This window comes from Cetorhinus maximus, chromosome 22 (genome assembly GCF_964194155.1).
Source record: "Cetorhinus maximus chromosome 22, sCetMax3.hap1.1, whole genome shotgun sequence".
Classification (NCBI taxonomy): Eukaryota; Metazoa; Chordata; class Chondrichthyes; order Lamniformes; family Cetorhinidae; genus Cetorhinus; species Cetorhinus maximus.
Window position 1 is genome coordinate 4,150,954 of NC_135900.1, and position 16,002 is coordinate 4,166,955.

Genomic DNA, 16,002 nt, shown 5'->3' on the forward strand with positions numbered 1-16,002 from the left:
CATTGCCCGGAGGAATGAGCCAGCGAATGGCTGTCACTTATTTTGTTTAGCTGGAAGAAGCGCAATGTGTGTACATATTCTTTCTGTCTGCAACAAACGGTGCCCTGTGTATTAATATATGTAGCTTCCAGTACACACAAATGCACCACACTGCGAGCAAGACTGATGGTCTTAAATTGGTTGTCAGCATAATTCTTAGCGCACTGAGGATTATTTAGCAAAAGTTGCCCAATCACAGAATCATGTGTAATGTTGGACACTGTGTTTTGAGTTTTGCAAGCATGGGCTGGTTGGGTACAGTCAGTACCTTCCCTGTTGCACATTGTGGCTGGGACATGCCATTTGATATTATATGCCAGTCTTAGGGGCATAAGGCCTACATACCTAGCATCACACTGGCACTGAAATTCATATACCACATTACTCATTTGTGTGATTTGGGTTTGACAGCAGCACCCTGTTAATGGCAAATATCACTCGTGTTGCTATTGCATAGCAGCAGCATGAAGCAGCTAGCTTCACCTGTTGCGCAAATCTTTGAGATGCCTTGCCCTCAGTGTAATCTGAGGTAGACTGGGCCGAAGGTGACGGCCTTAGGCCTGTTCATGAGTTTGCATGGTATACAACGCAAAATTATCTGATCAGGGTAGCCATTATCCCGCAGGATGCCTTTGATGCGCCTTATTTCAGCATCAAAGTTGCATTGTGATCAAATGGCCCCGGCCCTATTTACAAGGTTGCTGATAAGACTGTTCTTATGTAAGAATCCCAACGCGTATATTGACCAGTGAAGATAGGCTTGCGGTCGACAGTGATAGAGAGCCCTCTGGTAAATTTCTCAACCAATATGCCAAGGAAGGGAAGTTCATTTGACTGCTCTATTTCAAAGGTGAATTTGAGCACAGGATGAAGCCCATTAAAACACGTGAGGAAATTGTTGCATGCAGCTGTGGATTTAAATATAGCAAACATATCATCCACATATCTGAAATATGTGAGGGGTAAGAGATTAGGTGTCATTTCATCGAAGATACGTTTCTCATGGAATCCAACAAAATTGTTTGCGAGAGCTGGGCCTAGGGGGATCCCATGGCAAAACCATCTATTTTCTAATTTCCCTTTGAAATCATTGTCTCCCCTTCCTCCACCACAGTATTGAAATTAATTTCTAGCATTAAAAAAAGTGACTTAAGATAATTGGAAATAGTTTGATCACAATTCAGGGTTTTAAAAATGACATAATCATCTGTATATTTTGTGAAATTGTTCTGTTCATTTCATACTGCTGGCTACTACAGAGCAGAATGACATCCTGGAAATTCAAATCAGCCCTTAGCAATGTATCAGTCAGTGGCTGCTGAGAGGGTCATCTTTCAATTGTCCTAGCTATTCTTAATCTCTTTCCTTGAAAAGCATCAACAGTCATGGTAGATCTTTAGTTCTTAGCTAAAGGAATATTTTTAGAGTATCTTGCTAAATTGTGCTGAAAATAATATGGCAATGATTTATTCTGCTCACGGGCTTACCAGTGAACTTTAGCTTGATCCAATGAGTATATTCAGGCTTTTTATAGGCTTTCTATATTTTAATGTTTAATCATATTGATATTTGCTGTTTGATTATTTTTTTGTGTGTTGTTTTTGCATGTACTCTTTTGGAGAATGTGCCCTCATGTGAAAAGCACTCAAATCTAAGACTTATTGTAAGCCAACAAGCAGGTTTATGTCCTGTAACATTTTGTGCCATAGGAAAATAAAATACGTGACTGCCATTTTATAAGCAGAACGCACTTGCAAGCCAGCTATGAAACGAGCAGTTAACAGGCTGCATGCAATCTTGACTCAGTCTACATTTCAGCCACACTTGCTCTGTTCCTTTCCCTTCTTAGGAGAGTAAGCAAAGGTCTGTTCTTTGATTCCCTCCTCCCTCACCCCTGGATGTTGAGGATTGGTCCGTGTTACGATCCGGTTAGGGACCAGTAACTTTAGACAAAGTTTGAAATCCCAGTTACCCACTAGGAGAATAAAGCCACAAGATTCCACTGTTTTAAACAAACAAAATAAACTACTATACAAAACCAGAAAAGTAAAGTAATTTGCATGATATATTCTCATATTTAGAATTAATGAGGTAAATATGCATTAATAGGCAAACTGTAGTCAAACACACCAAACTGCACAACAAATTTCTCAGCAATGCATCCAGAAGTCCGTGACCACAGAGTCACAAAGCCTTGTTAAAAAGTCCCCCTCATTAGGGATTTCAACTCCTCACTTTTGAAGATCGAGCTTCTGAATTCTCTCAAAAGCCACTCCAACTCTGACTGCCTCAACAATTGCTCAACTCTGATGGTTCTGTCTCTTCTCCTGAGACTGCGTTCACAAAGCTGCACTCCTGCCTCTAAGTACAGGCTCACTTACAACTCTCTTTCAGACCACTAGCTTCACTAAGTTGGCCCTGCCCGTGGGTTTTTCCGAACTCCAATCTCCCAGCTACAGCAAGCTATAAATGGCTCCCGGGGCCTCTCCAAGCCCTAACTTCCTGTTACTGAACCAGTGACCTTCCACCACTTCCTCAGCTCCCCAGGACTTCTCTGAGCTGTCAGGAGCCTGCTAACAGCAGCACCCTTTCAGTATCCAGCTTCTTCCCCTGCTGCAGAACACCCAGATAAATTGAACGTTCTTAAGCTCTACCCATCTCCATGATGATGTAGCCTTTCAGGGTTCACTGAATGCTTTTGAACTAATTTAGCTTTAACTCCCAAAATACAAAATATCTTTGGACTGTACTTCTTTGCAAGCAGTGTAGACACAACATCTCCAGTTCTCCAGCTAAGCAAGCCCGCCTGCTGCTTTACAATCTTACCTTCATGGCTGTTAACCCCTTAATTGAATATGGCCCCAACCCTTTAAGTGTAATAAACTCCAAGCTGCTTTAGTTGCATTTATCCTGTTTTCTGCAGTTAAACTTTAACCTTCCTAACTAAACATTTATCTCTAAAATATTAACATGAATTATATGAACTATGAGCTAGATATTTGCAACACAAACCATCAAAGTTTCCAGCTTGAATGGGTTGAGCATCGGCATACCTGTTCAGTTAAACCCTCCTGTGAAGCATATTAAATTTAAATCCAATCTATCATAATGACAATAAGTACCTAGGACAAAATTGCATTGTTTATCACAGTTTTGAAGCAATCTATGATGTTTCCAATGGCCAAGCTCATCTCATCCTAACCAGCATTCTAAATGGCTTGTGTAACTCAATTTGTAAGTGGACTCTGACATTATATCAATATCATACATTCAAATTAAATGATTTACAGGCTAGAGAGGTAAACATGCCAAATGCTACACACGAACCTGTAGGGCAGAAAAACGCTCAACTTTTTAGCTGTAATAATTCAGTATTAATATTATAATATTGTTTACTATTTAGGCATGATTTTTAATCAGTAAGGGAATCGAGGGTTAGGGGAACAGGCGGGAAAGTGGAGTTGAAGATTATCAGATCAACCATGATCTCATTGAATGGCGGAGCAGACTTGATGGGCAGAATGGCCTACTTCTGCTCCCACGTTTTATGAGAGCAATGCTAAGTTTTGAAGAAAATACACATTTTGTATTTTAAGACTTTGTGATATTTATTGTCGCTTGCATCTCTGTTATAGGCAGATTTTCAAATGATGGAACGAAGAAATAACTTCACAGCCAATTAAGTACTTTTTTCAAGTGTAGTTGCTAATATAATGCAGGGAAGTGTGGCAGCTAATTTGCACAGAGCAATGTCCCACTAACAACAGGGATGAATAACCAGAAATTTATTGATGTTGGTTGAGGAATAAGTGTTGGTCAAGACACCATGAGAGCTTCCTCTTTCCTCTTTTGAATGGGATATTTCGTCTGATAGGACACAGAGTTTCAATTTCCGAATGATGTCATTTCTGATAGTGCAGCATTGACTCGGTATTGCACTGGGATATTGGTCTTTAGAGTAGAAGATCTGGTTGAGGTAATTCCTGGAGGTTAGAGTAGAGCATGTATAAAACAACTTGCTACATCTAACTGTAAATTTTGACTTTGGTTTTGATTTCATTCTATGGTGTTTTGACTCTGCTGATTGAATGTCCCACTGAAAGCACTTCATCTGAAATAAAAGAAAGTTCTGATTCAGGAGTACTTAGTTGCCAGATTTATCCTATCTGAAATCTTCTAATGTCATGAAATGTTGACATAATTTGTAGACAAATAGTGTCATTTTATAAACGGTACAGGGCCATTTTACTTATTGAGGAGTAAATTATTTATTACTTCTGATTTGGCAAATTTGTATTTTTATCCCTAAAGTTCCTCAAACTATAGTTTAAGACAATTACTTAATACTATTGAAATAAACCACTGCTGAAGAGCAGATTGACCTTAGCACGTGTCCTAGAGCACTGATGATAAAAATAACCTGTGGATTTAAAATTAAATTAGAAGATGTAGTACCATGTGTTACATCTGAATTAGCTCCTGACACTCTTTCAAAGTACTAAAGAAAACTACAGTCTTTTTTTGTTATTCAATAGTTTCAGCACTCCAAAAAGGATGGTGTGGCATTTCCTTCAAACAGCCTATAAGTACAGCTGATCTCAATCCATATATGTATTAATAAAATTAGGCTTTCTGAACCTATCGGTTTCTTTTTGTGTTAATCGTCTCCCCTCTACTCCTCTAGTCCTTGATTCCTTGGACCCTATTCAAATCATATTTATTGTACCTATGCACTGTTTTTTTCTCTTTTCTGCTCCTTGTAGTCCTCCAGCCTGTTTGATCCCATGTGGCCATTGGCCACATGAGCTTTTGACAGTCAGTGTTGGCAGGCTTGTTGAAGAGTGTGGGCTCATGTGGGTCTGCGTTTGATCTACATGTGCACGTTCCTGCAGAGGCCACTGGATAGCTATTGAGAGCGGAACCCCTCTCCACATTTTCTCTCCCTATTTGTGTTGTTATTAATTGTAGTTTTTTATTATTCATTGATGGGATGTGGGCTTCACTGGCTGGGCCAGCATTTATTGCCCATCCCTAGCTGCCCTTGAGAAGGTGGTGGTGAGCTGCCTTCTTGAACTGCTGCAGTCCATGTGGTGTAGATACACCCACAGTGCTGTTAGGGAGGGAGTTCCAGGATTTTGACCCAGCAACAGTGAAGAAACGGCAATATGTTTCCAAGTCAGGATGGTGAATGACTTGGAAGGGGAACTTCCAGGTGGTGGTGTTCCCACCTGTCTGCTGCCCTTGTCTTTCTAGATGGAAGTGATCATGGGTTTGGAAGGTGCTCTCTCAGGAGCCTTGGTGAATTCCTGCAGTGCATCTTGTAGATGGTGCACACTGCTGCTATTGTGTGTCATTGGAGGAGGGAGTGAATGTTTGTGGATGTGGTGCCAATCAAGTGGGCTGCTTTGCCCTGGATGATCAAGCTTCTTGAGTGTTGGGGAGCTGCACTCATCCAGGCAAGTGAGGAATATTCCATCACACTTCTGACTTGTTCCTTGTAGATGGTGGACAGGCTTTAGGGAGTCAGGAGGTGGTTTACCCATCACACTATTCCTAGCCTCTGACCTGCTCTTGTAGCTGAAGTATTTATATAGCTAGTCCAGTTCAGTTTCTGGTTAATGGTAACCCCCAGGATGCTGATAGTGGGGGATTCAATGATGGTAATGCCATTAAACATCAAGGGGTGATGGTTGGATTCTCTCTTGTTGGAGATGTCATTGCCTGACACTTGTGTGGTGTAAATGTTACTTGCCACTTGTCAGCCCAAGCCTGGATATTGTCCAGGTCTTGCTGCATTTGGACATAGACTGCTTCAGTATCTGAGGAGTCATGAATGGTGCTGAACATTGTGCAATCATCAGCAAACATCCCCACTTCTGACCTTAATTGGAAGGAAGGTCATTGATGAAGCAGCTGAAGATGGTTGGGCCGAGGACACTACCCTGAGTAACTCCTGCAGTGATGTCCTGGAGCTGAGATGACTGACCTCTAACAACCACAACCATCTTCCTTTGTGCTAGGTATGACTGCAACCAGTGGAGCATTTTCCCCCTAATTCCCATTGATTCCTGTTTTGCTAGAGCTCCTTGATGTCACACTCAGTCAAATGCTGCCTTGATGTCAAGGGCAGTCACCCTCACCTCACCTTGGGAGTTCAGCTCTTTTGTCCATGTTTGAACCAAGGTTGTCATGAGGTCAGGAGCTGAGTGGCCATGGCGGAACCCAAACTGGGCGTCAGTGAGCAGGTTATTGCTAAGCAAGTGCCGTTTGATAGCACTGATGATGACCCCTTCCATTACTTTAATGATGATGGAGAGTAGACTGATGGGGCGGTAATTGGCCAGGTTGGATTTGTCCTGCTTTTTGTGTACAGGATGTACCTGCGCAATTTTCCACATAGCCATGTAGAAGCCAGTGTTGTAGCTGTACTGGAACAGCTTGGCTAGGGGCGCGGCAAGTTCTGGAGCACAAGTCTTCAGTACTATTGCCAGAATGTTGTCAAGACCCATAGCCTTTGCAGCATCCAGTGCTTTCAGCTATTTCTTAATATCACATGGAGTGAACCGAATTGGCTGAAGACTTGCGTCAGTGATGCTGGGGACCTCCGGAGGAGGCCGAGATGGATTGTCCACTTGGCACTTCTGGCTGAAGATTGTAGAAAGTGCTTCAGCCTTATCTTTTGCACTGATGTGCTGGGTGCCTACATCATTGAGGATGGGGATATTTATGGAGCCGCTGCCTCCAGTGAGTTGTTTAATTGACCACCACCATTCACAACTTGATGTGGCAGGACTGCAGAACTTAGATCTGATCCGTCGGTTGTGGGATCGCTTAACCCAATCTATCACTTGTGCTTATGCTGTTTGGCATGCAAGTAGTCCTGTGTTATAACTTAACCAGGTTGACACCTCATTTTAAGGTATGCCTGGTGCTGCTCCTGGCATTCCCTCCTACACTCTTCATTGAACCAGGATTGATCCCCTGGCTTGATGGTAATGGTAGAGTGGGGATATACTGGGCCATGAGGTTACAGATTGTGTTCAAGTACAGTTCTGCTGCTGATGACCCATAGTGCCTCATGGCTGCCCCATCTTGAGTTGCTAGGTCTGTTTGAAACCTATCCATTTAGCACGGTGGTAGTGCCACATAACATGATGGAGAGGATCCTCAATGGGAAGGCGGGACAACGTCTCCACAATGACTGTGCAGTGGTCACTCCTACCGATACTGTCATGGACAGATGCATCTGCAGCAGGTAGGTTGGTGAGGATGAGGTCAAGTATGTTTTTCCCTCACCACCTGCCGCAGACCCAATTTAGCAGCTATATCCTTTAGGACTTGGCCAACTCGGTCAGTACTGAGCCACTCTTGGTGATGGACTTTGAAGTCCCCCATCCAGAGTACACTCTGCGCCCTTGCCATCCTCAGTGCTTCTTCCAAGTGGTGTTCAACATGGAGGAGCACTGATTCACCAGCTGTGGGAGGGTGGTACGTGGTAATCGGCAGGAGGTTTCCTTGCCCACGTTTGACCTGATGCCACGAGACTTCATGGGGTCCAGAGTCACTGCTGAGGACTCTGAGGGCAACTCCCTCCCGACTGTATAACACTGCCACCACCTCTGCTGGGTCTGTCCTGCTGGTGGGACAGGACATACCCAGGGATGGTGATGGTGGTGCATGGGACATTACCTGTAAAATATGATTCAGTGATGATGACTATGTCAGGCTGTTGCTTGACTAGTCTGTGAGACAGCCTTCCCAATTTTGGCACTAGCCCCCACATATTAGTAAGTAGCACTTTGCAGGGTCCACAGGGCTGAGATTACTGTTGTCATTTCTAGTGCCTAAGTCGATGCCCGGTGGTCCGTCCAGTTTCATTCCTTTTTTGTGACTTTGTAGTGGTTTGTTACAACTGAGTATCTTGCTAGAGCCAGAGCATTACCCTGGGTTTCTGGGTTACTAGCCCAACGACAACACCACTATGCCATTGCCTGCCCTATATTAATATAGGGGAGGTGATGGCGTACTAATGAGAAGTCTGTAGTAACCCTACAGACTTCCATTGAAATCACTTAATCAGCACAGATTGCGTATGGAATTTGGGCCTTTAATTGGTTTTAAATTGCGTTTCATTCCTAAACTTGATTGGGTTGTTTATCAACCAACAGAAGGGAGGCAAAATAAAGTTAATGGGTTTGCCATTGAAAGTAAGGGTAACAAAGTTCTGAATATCCATTCAATTCTGCAATCCTGCCCATTCGTTTAACTGTGTTAAAAAGAAAATGCAAAAACCCTGCAGTAATAATGTGATTTTTATTTTCATGTGTGAAAGATTTGGGTATTGGATTGCAGGATCTGTTGTTCTTGTCTCCCAAAACTGAGATACTTTTGATGTGTTAAAACTGGCAAGCACAGTTGTACTCACCAAGCAACACTTAAGGCTCCTTGAACACCCCCTTCCAAATCTACGACCCCTACCACCTAGAAGGACAAGGGCAGCAGATACATGGGAATACCACCACCTGCAAGTTCCCCTCCAAGCCACATGCCATCCTAACTTGGAAATATATCAGCAGTTCCTTCATTGTCACCCTGGAACTCCCTCCCTAACTGCGCTGTGGGTGTATCTACACCACATGGACTGCAGTGGTTCAAGAAGGCAACTCACCACCACCTTCTCAGGGGCAATTAGGGATGGGCGGTAAATGCTGGCCCAGCCAGCAAAGCCCATACCCCATTTACATTTCACAAAATGCTTGGCTTTACTATTGGCTGACTATTCTACCACAAATTGTATTACAGTTAACAATTTACTATGACAGTTTCCCAATATTTTTCCTTTCTAGCTGCAGTTGTATTCTGAAGCTGGTGTTGTGCTACTGCTGCTTAATGATCCCAGAGATTTTGTGGAATTAACTAAACAACCCAAGAATAACATGACTATAGAAGGAAAAGAGATCACAATCAACCCTGTTTATTTACTGTGGGATCTCAGCACCATCAGCCAGGTAGGTTCTTCCAGAATTTATACAACATTATGTCGGCCAGTTAGCTTTACATCCATCACTGGGAAAATGCCCTTTTATAATTCTTCAAACTATTGCCAATGTACTGCCATTCTACGAACTTGTCGTAAATATATTTAATAAAACATAGCACAGACCTGCAAAGCATTTGAGTACCTTTTTTACAAGTAATTTTGTGGCATTTATATTTTTGGATTTATTTTACGCTCCTGAGACATGCAGTATCTCCTCAAGAGGGCAGCCACGCTTATTCTTCATGTGATAGTTATTGTCCATGCAGTGAGCAGGTTTATGTACCCATTTAAATGCCTGCTCTTTCTCTTTGCCCTGCTTATCAGTGGGACAGTGCTAGATTCTGGTGAATGTTTCCTCTTGACCACTGAGGTTGGAATGTGGGGCTGAATGTTCTAGGCCCTTTGGGGATGGGCTGGGAGGTGGAAGGACTGGTGATATGGTGGCAGCGTGTGTTGAGAGGGAAGCCTGACACCTTCCCACCGCCATGACATATTGCCAGCAGTGGGAATGTTGATGATTTGGATGGCAGCTGGGATTCCAGTGGCACCACTTAAGTGGCCAATTAGGGTCACTGCATGCCTCCAGGCACATTTTGCCTGTGTTGGGAGGGCCTGCCACTATGTGGGGAGACCACAGGGTGAAACCTGTCCAATCGCTGCGACCTGCCTGCCTGGCCCCTGCACCCCACAACCCAACTCATCTGTTATCCAGGATGCCCAGCCATTGAGGTATCCTTTGCCTGGAGTTGCAGCCTCAGCATTGGCACTGCTAGCAGTGGCGCTGCTGAGGCTGCCAAGTAGCCCTCTTAGTTGGACACTTGCCCTGGCAAGGGCCTTGTATATTGCTGGTGGCAGCCAATTAAAACCCTGGGTCCCACTGCTAGCCCGACCAGGCTTGCCTCCTGCTTTGGACCTGGCGTGGGACCTACCCGTTGCCAGAAAAATTAAACCTGTGCTGTTTAGGAAAAGTATTGGTGTGCACTAATTTCATAGCATCCTAGCTTAACATAGCCTCATTTTTCGGAGCATGATCCAGGTTTTTTTTTAAGTAACATACCCCTTATTGTGAGTTTGTAAAACTTGCTGAAAAAGTAATTCATATACTTGTTTTTCTATAAAATAACTCACTCTTTAGGGAATGCATTCTTGTTTAAAGTTGATTCGTTAAATGTTTTGTTTGTAAATTTATCCTTTTAAGCACTTAAAAATTCTATTATGTTGTAACTTAAACCTGAACATTGTTAAAATATTGTTAAATTTCAAGCTATTATATAGAACAATTGGGCTAGGTGTGGCGATTGTTTATGATTTTACTAAAATAATTAATGTAGGTTACATACATTTGATAGCTGTAACAGAGTAAGTCCATTCATCACCAGCTTCACTCTTCTCCACAAGTCCAAGCAGGATGATGATATTTCATCCAGTCGATTTGAGGACAATGAAGAACTGCGATATTCTTTGCGTTCTGTGGAGAGATATGCACCTTGGATTCGACATGTCTTTATTGTGACAAATGGTCAGATTCCTTCCTGGTTAAACTTGGACAATCCACGTGTTACAATAGTAACACACCAGGCAAGTTCTTTTTTACTTATTTTGTGTAATGACACAGGGTTAACATTGTCAAGTAAGGCGAAACAATAATCCTGTAGGTATGGAGAATATCGAGCAACAGGGTGAAATGAGACATTTAAAGTCAATAAAAAAGTATAACTAAAACATCACAATCGTTTTTTCTGCTATATACAAGCTAGAATGTATACCGATGGCTAGAAACACAGCAATGTAAAAGACCGGAAAAGACTATTAAAGCCTATCTGGCAGTGTCTGGAAGAGCTGTATCCCATGATACAGCTCATACTCCTTCATCAAATTTGATTCCACTTGCTTAACCAACTCTGTATTGACTCTGCTGCTACCATCACCTCCCACTGCTTCTCTTGTAAGTCTATTCATAAATCATTACAAACTGTGTTTAATTAAATCTCAGCTGTCTTTCCTTCTTCCTTACTCTCTTGTTTTGTAACTGATGCACACACTAAGCTGTTGTCTTCAATGACCTGTCCACCAGTGCTGTTAAATCACTCGCCTGTGTCATGTTTTGTGAAATAACGCCATTTAGATTATATTCTCCTGTTATTATGCTTTACCAATCTTCTCACATGTCCGCTTATTTGCATCAGCCCTGCTCCCCAATCTGTCCAGGTCCTTTTGTATTTGTTAAAACTGTTTATTTTTCAATTTCAGTCCGCTGTGAAAATGCTGTTTGTGAATCAAATTTGGAAAGCTACTAAGTTCAATTAAATGGGAGTGATTCAGCCAATGAATCATGTGTTTATAAATGCCTTTCACATTTGACCATTTTTCTCTAGGAAATTTTCAGGAATGTTAGCCATTTGCCAACGTTCAGTTCCCCTGCTATTGAAACGCATCTACACCGAATTCCAGGTCTTTCTCAAAAGTTCATTTATCTAAATGATGATGTAATGTTCGGGAAGGAAGTGTGGCCTGATGATTTCTATTCTCATTCTAATGGACAAAAGGTAAGCAGCTATTTTGAACTGGAAACCAAACAAGATACACTTTTTCAACAAAACTACACGAACAAAGCAGTTAAGCTTTGATGCAACCAAAACAATAGAATTATTGCAATCAGTGAGTAAACCCAGGGATATCTGCTTAATGATTTGAAATTATACATTGGTGAGGTAACAGTAACATAGATTTCATTGTGCAACTTATTTGACAATATATAAGAAAGCATTGAGGCTAATTATATTTAACAATGCTTATTTTTTAGCTTATTTGGTTGAGACACTTTTACTTTTAATTTTAGGTTTACCTCACATGGCCAGTTCCAAATTGTGCTGATGGATGTCCTGGGTCATGGATTAAAGATGGCTATTGTGATAAAGCTTGCAATAATTCAGCTTGTGACTGGGATGGAGGCGATTGCCTTGGTAGGTTAAATTAATGGTTCTTTTCTCTTGTGTCCCGTGGAGTCCTACATGGCGCACTCACAAAAGCTGAGTAGAGTTTAGAAGGGAACATGGATTTTCAGGAACTGGTAGTGCAGTAGGCATCCCAACTCTAATGTTTAGGTTGTCATGCCCAGTGAAGGCATATCCTACTCATAATTTGAAACATGGACTGCATTCAGTATATAATTTTCTGTAACTGTCTTTCTTTTAAAAAAAAAGATACTAAACAGGCTATTAAGATGGCTGCCAAGGGTCAGGTGATGTTTTGCAATTTCTGCCCAAAGGATTAACTCTTGTCTGAAAATGCCTCTGGAAAGTTCTGCAATGCAAATGGGTTTCTCAGATGCAAAGGGACCATACTTACAGCTCAATGGAACAGATCTAACAAACAGTGGTTGTCAGACATATTGTAGCCATCAGGATAGAATGAAAATTAAGGTTTTCCGATGAGTTAATCATAGCTGGTATGTTGATGGGTTATCAATCATTCTCCATTCTGTATCAATCACTCTGGCTCTAACCCATTATGTGGCCAATTGCTGGGAAAAAAAGAGACATGTCTAAGCTTTTTGTCTTGCATTCATCAGGACACTCACAAGAATACCAATATAAGGGGAAAACAACAATTTATACTGTATGTGAAGAGAGTACTGATTGGTTGGCAGTGGCATTGCCGTGGAGAATGCACCAGTGATGGTGACTGACAGTTAACTGCCAGGCATTGTTTGAAATTTAAACCAGGCAGCTTGACCCTGATTGGTCAAGGCAATGCCCTGAGGAATGAGCCAATGAATGCTAGGTATGTAGCCCATACGTCCCAAAGACTGGCATATCGTATGAAACGGCATGTCCCAGCCGCATACAGACTGTACCTAATAAGCCCATGCTTGCAAAATTCAAAACAGTGTCCAACATTAGATGTGATTCTGGATAGGGCAACATTTGCTAAATAATTCTGTGTGCTAAGAATTACACTGACAACCATTTTAAGATTGTCAAGTCGGGTTCGCAATGTGGCGCATTTGCGTGTACTGGAAGCTACATATATTAATACACAGGGCCCTGTTCTTTCCAGTATGAAAGAACATGTACATGTGTTGCTCCTGTTTCAGCTAAACAAGTGACAGCCATTCACTGAATCATTCCTCAGGGTAATGCCTTGAACAATCAAGATCAAACTGTCTGGTTTAAATTTCAAACAATGCTTGGCAGTGAACTGTCAGTCACCATCAATGATTCTCCATGGCAATGCCACTTGCTGACGAATCAGCACTCTGTCTTCACATACTGTATAAGTTGTTGTTTTCCCCTTATATTGGTGTTCTTGCCAGTGTCCTAATAAGTGCAAGATGAAAAGCTTAGACCCGTCTCTTTTCTCAGCAATACTCAAGTTCTGTACTACCAAACGACTATTTATGTGGACAATGGAAGGCACTGAAACGTGGCATCATGTGACTGAAACTGGCTGCAGATAACCAATCTATCATTCCAAGAACCACGGAGAGCCTGGACAGCCTGCAAAGGATACCAACTGCAGATTACCAGCTGCAGAACAAGGCAGTAACACCAATGCCTTATTTGAACATGGAGACTGCTACATCTTTGTCTCCCAACCTGATGCCTATTTCTAGTATACATGTAAAGAAATCTGGCCTCCTGGCAAGAAAAAATACATGTGACTAACTTCGTGACCTACTGAGCATCAATCTCTTCGAGGGAATCCTGTAGTAATCTTGATACACGACTCCAGCTATTGAACCCACCTAAACTACCCTTCCAGAGTGAAAACGCCACCTTCAGTGCGCCCGCAACGACTGTTTTTTCCTGCAACACGTGAACTATGAGTTTATTTTTTGTATACAATCTGGATTAAAATTGACTTGGATGCATTGTGATGGCAACTTTATCATGTTTACAAATACATCTAGATGGAGACACTTCAAACCTGTTGCTTTTCAGCTAGCAATTGCGAAACTTGGAGTTTAGTTGCACTTTATGATGTCTCCCTCAGGAAAGTGAATGAAAAAGTGTTTATTTCTCAACTTATTCACACTTAGAATTAATTTTTGAGAAGATTAAATTCATCATGTTCAAACTATGGGTTTTATAAATATTATAACTACAAGCCCTGCTATTTGCACCCAGGGTTAGTAAGTTACATGCTGTGGTGATGCATCTATCATATCCACTTTGATATGACAACAGGCCATTTCTTAGACATCATCTAAAGAAAGATAAAACTCATTTTTATAGTGCCAGTGGCTAACGTTGGAGTTTAATCACTGTAGTAATGTAGGAATCTAAGCAGACAATTTTGCCTATCTAATCTAGCTAAGGTTGATTGAGCTTGGTATGTTTGCTTCATTATTTGGAAATAATCTTCTCCCTGTTTTTTTCTTCCTTATGTCAAGCTTTGTTGGGAAAGCTCCCTTGAATAGAGATAGAAACCAGGTGGTTGTCCTCATTGTTGTGTTTTTGCTGTCTGTGGTGATGTGACTTAATATACCTAGAGCAATCTATCATCACTTATGATTTGAATTGTGAGCCATTTTCAGAACACTGCAATGAAGTGTCATAATGAAACTAGAATAAGCAGCATGACTGAATTGCCACAGATTTAGTGAAATGACTCATTGATCACAGGTTCAATTACCATGTATGATATTGCAAAATAATGTGGTTTAATTATATGTCTGGTATATTCTGTTATGCATTTTGGATGTGCTAACAATTAGGCAGGATAGCTATGTGTGTATTTTAGAGTCTAACTTTTTTATTGTAGTTGATGAACAGATGTTTAGAGTATACAAAATTTTTAAAAAAAAATTTACAGCTGTAGCTGAACATTTGACACTGCAGTAAATATAAAATTAAGCTTAATTTGCCTTAATATGCTTACTTAAAAACCTGCCTAAATTTTAACTTTAAAATGCCTTTGTGCAAGTACTTAATAGTTCAAAACAGTTAAGAACATAAGTTCAGTTGACATAAACGTTCAGTTAATTAGGGACCGAGGTAACTTGGAGCATTGGCTGCATTCAATAAAATGAACTTGAGAACATACCTCTCATTAGTTGAAACATAGCCTTTATGGATATGGAAGTAAGCTGCCTTTGCTCAGTCAGGAATTTGTGTTAGTTAAAATTGTAACTTTAAAGACATTGTATCCTTAAGCAATGCTAAGTGTCTGGCTGATTTCAAGAAGCGCAATGGGGTGACCATTTTCCATAAGTATTCTTGAATTGATAAGTTCTATTTTTCATTACTTGCCTTTCTTCCTAATTGCAAGGCTCATCTTTTTAGAGTAACTGAGGCCATGGTACAGAAATATGCAGTCAAAAATTCCCATCTTTCCCAATGTGCACTGATGTCAGCCTGTGAAATGTGATAGAAACTGAGGCTCAGTTACACAATGTTGTGTGGGTCCTTGCCTCAGGCTTGGCCAAAAGTGACAGATCTGATCACAAGTTAGCTTGAGTTTTATAAGTTTTCCGTTAATCTAACTTGGAGTATTGCTTTAAACCTTAGAGCACTAGTAAGCATTTGCAGCATAAGCACCTGACCTGTAATTTTATCATTTGTGTTTTAAAGTAGAATTTGACAAATATAATAGAAAAGTATACTAGTCATATCACGGGTTCTTGGCATTTAAACGGCTGATGCCAAAAAATTGCTGCAGGCTTTAAAGGAGTGGAATTAGAGTTTATTTGGCATTGATCAGCAGGAGCCTTCCCTATACACAGTACTGGAATGGTATTACATGACGGTGAACCAGTGCAGCTGTTCTGTTATTTTTTGTTTTGTCCAAGTAATCAGCATTTTCCTTCAATGTCTAGATTTAAGTATAATGCATATTTATCACAATTAGCTTCAAGAACTCCCAATTTTGTTTTAACAAGGAAGAAAGAATTGGTTATGGATTGTATCTAAATGGATTCT

At 41.2% G+C, this 16,002-nt stretch overlaps 1 protein-coding gene across 3 annotated transcripts in view; it reads left to right on the forward strand.

Moving 5' to 3' along the window:
* The window catches only part of gnptab (N-acetylglucosamine-1-phosphate transferase subunits alpha and beta), an 80,768-nt gene that overhangs the window by 35,765 nt on the left and 29,001 nt on the right, over nucleotides 1-16,002 (forward strand). For all 3 annotated transcript variants that reach the window (XM_078567658.1, XM_078567659.1, XM_078567661.1), the window contains 4 exons: nucleotides 8,886-9,047; nucleotides 10,478-10,657; nucleotides 11,455-11,625; nucleotides 11,919-12,042. In XM_078567658.1, the coding sequence (XP_078423784.1) occupies nucleotides 8,886-9,047; nucleotides 10,478-10,657; nucleotides 11,455-11,625; nucleotides 11,919-12,042 (637 nt within the window). The remainder of the gene's footprint in view (nucleotides 1-8,885; nucleotides 9,048-10,477; nucleotides 10,658-11,454; nucleotides 11,626-11,918; nucleotides 12,043-16,002) is intronic.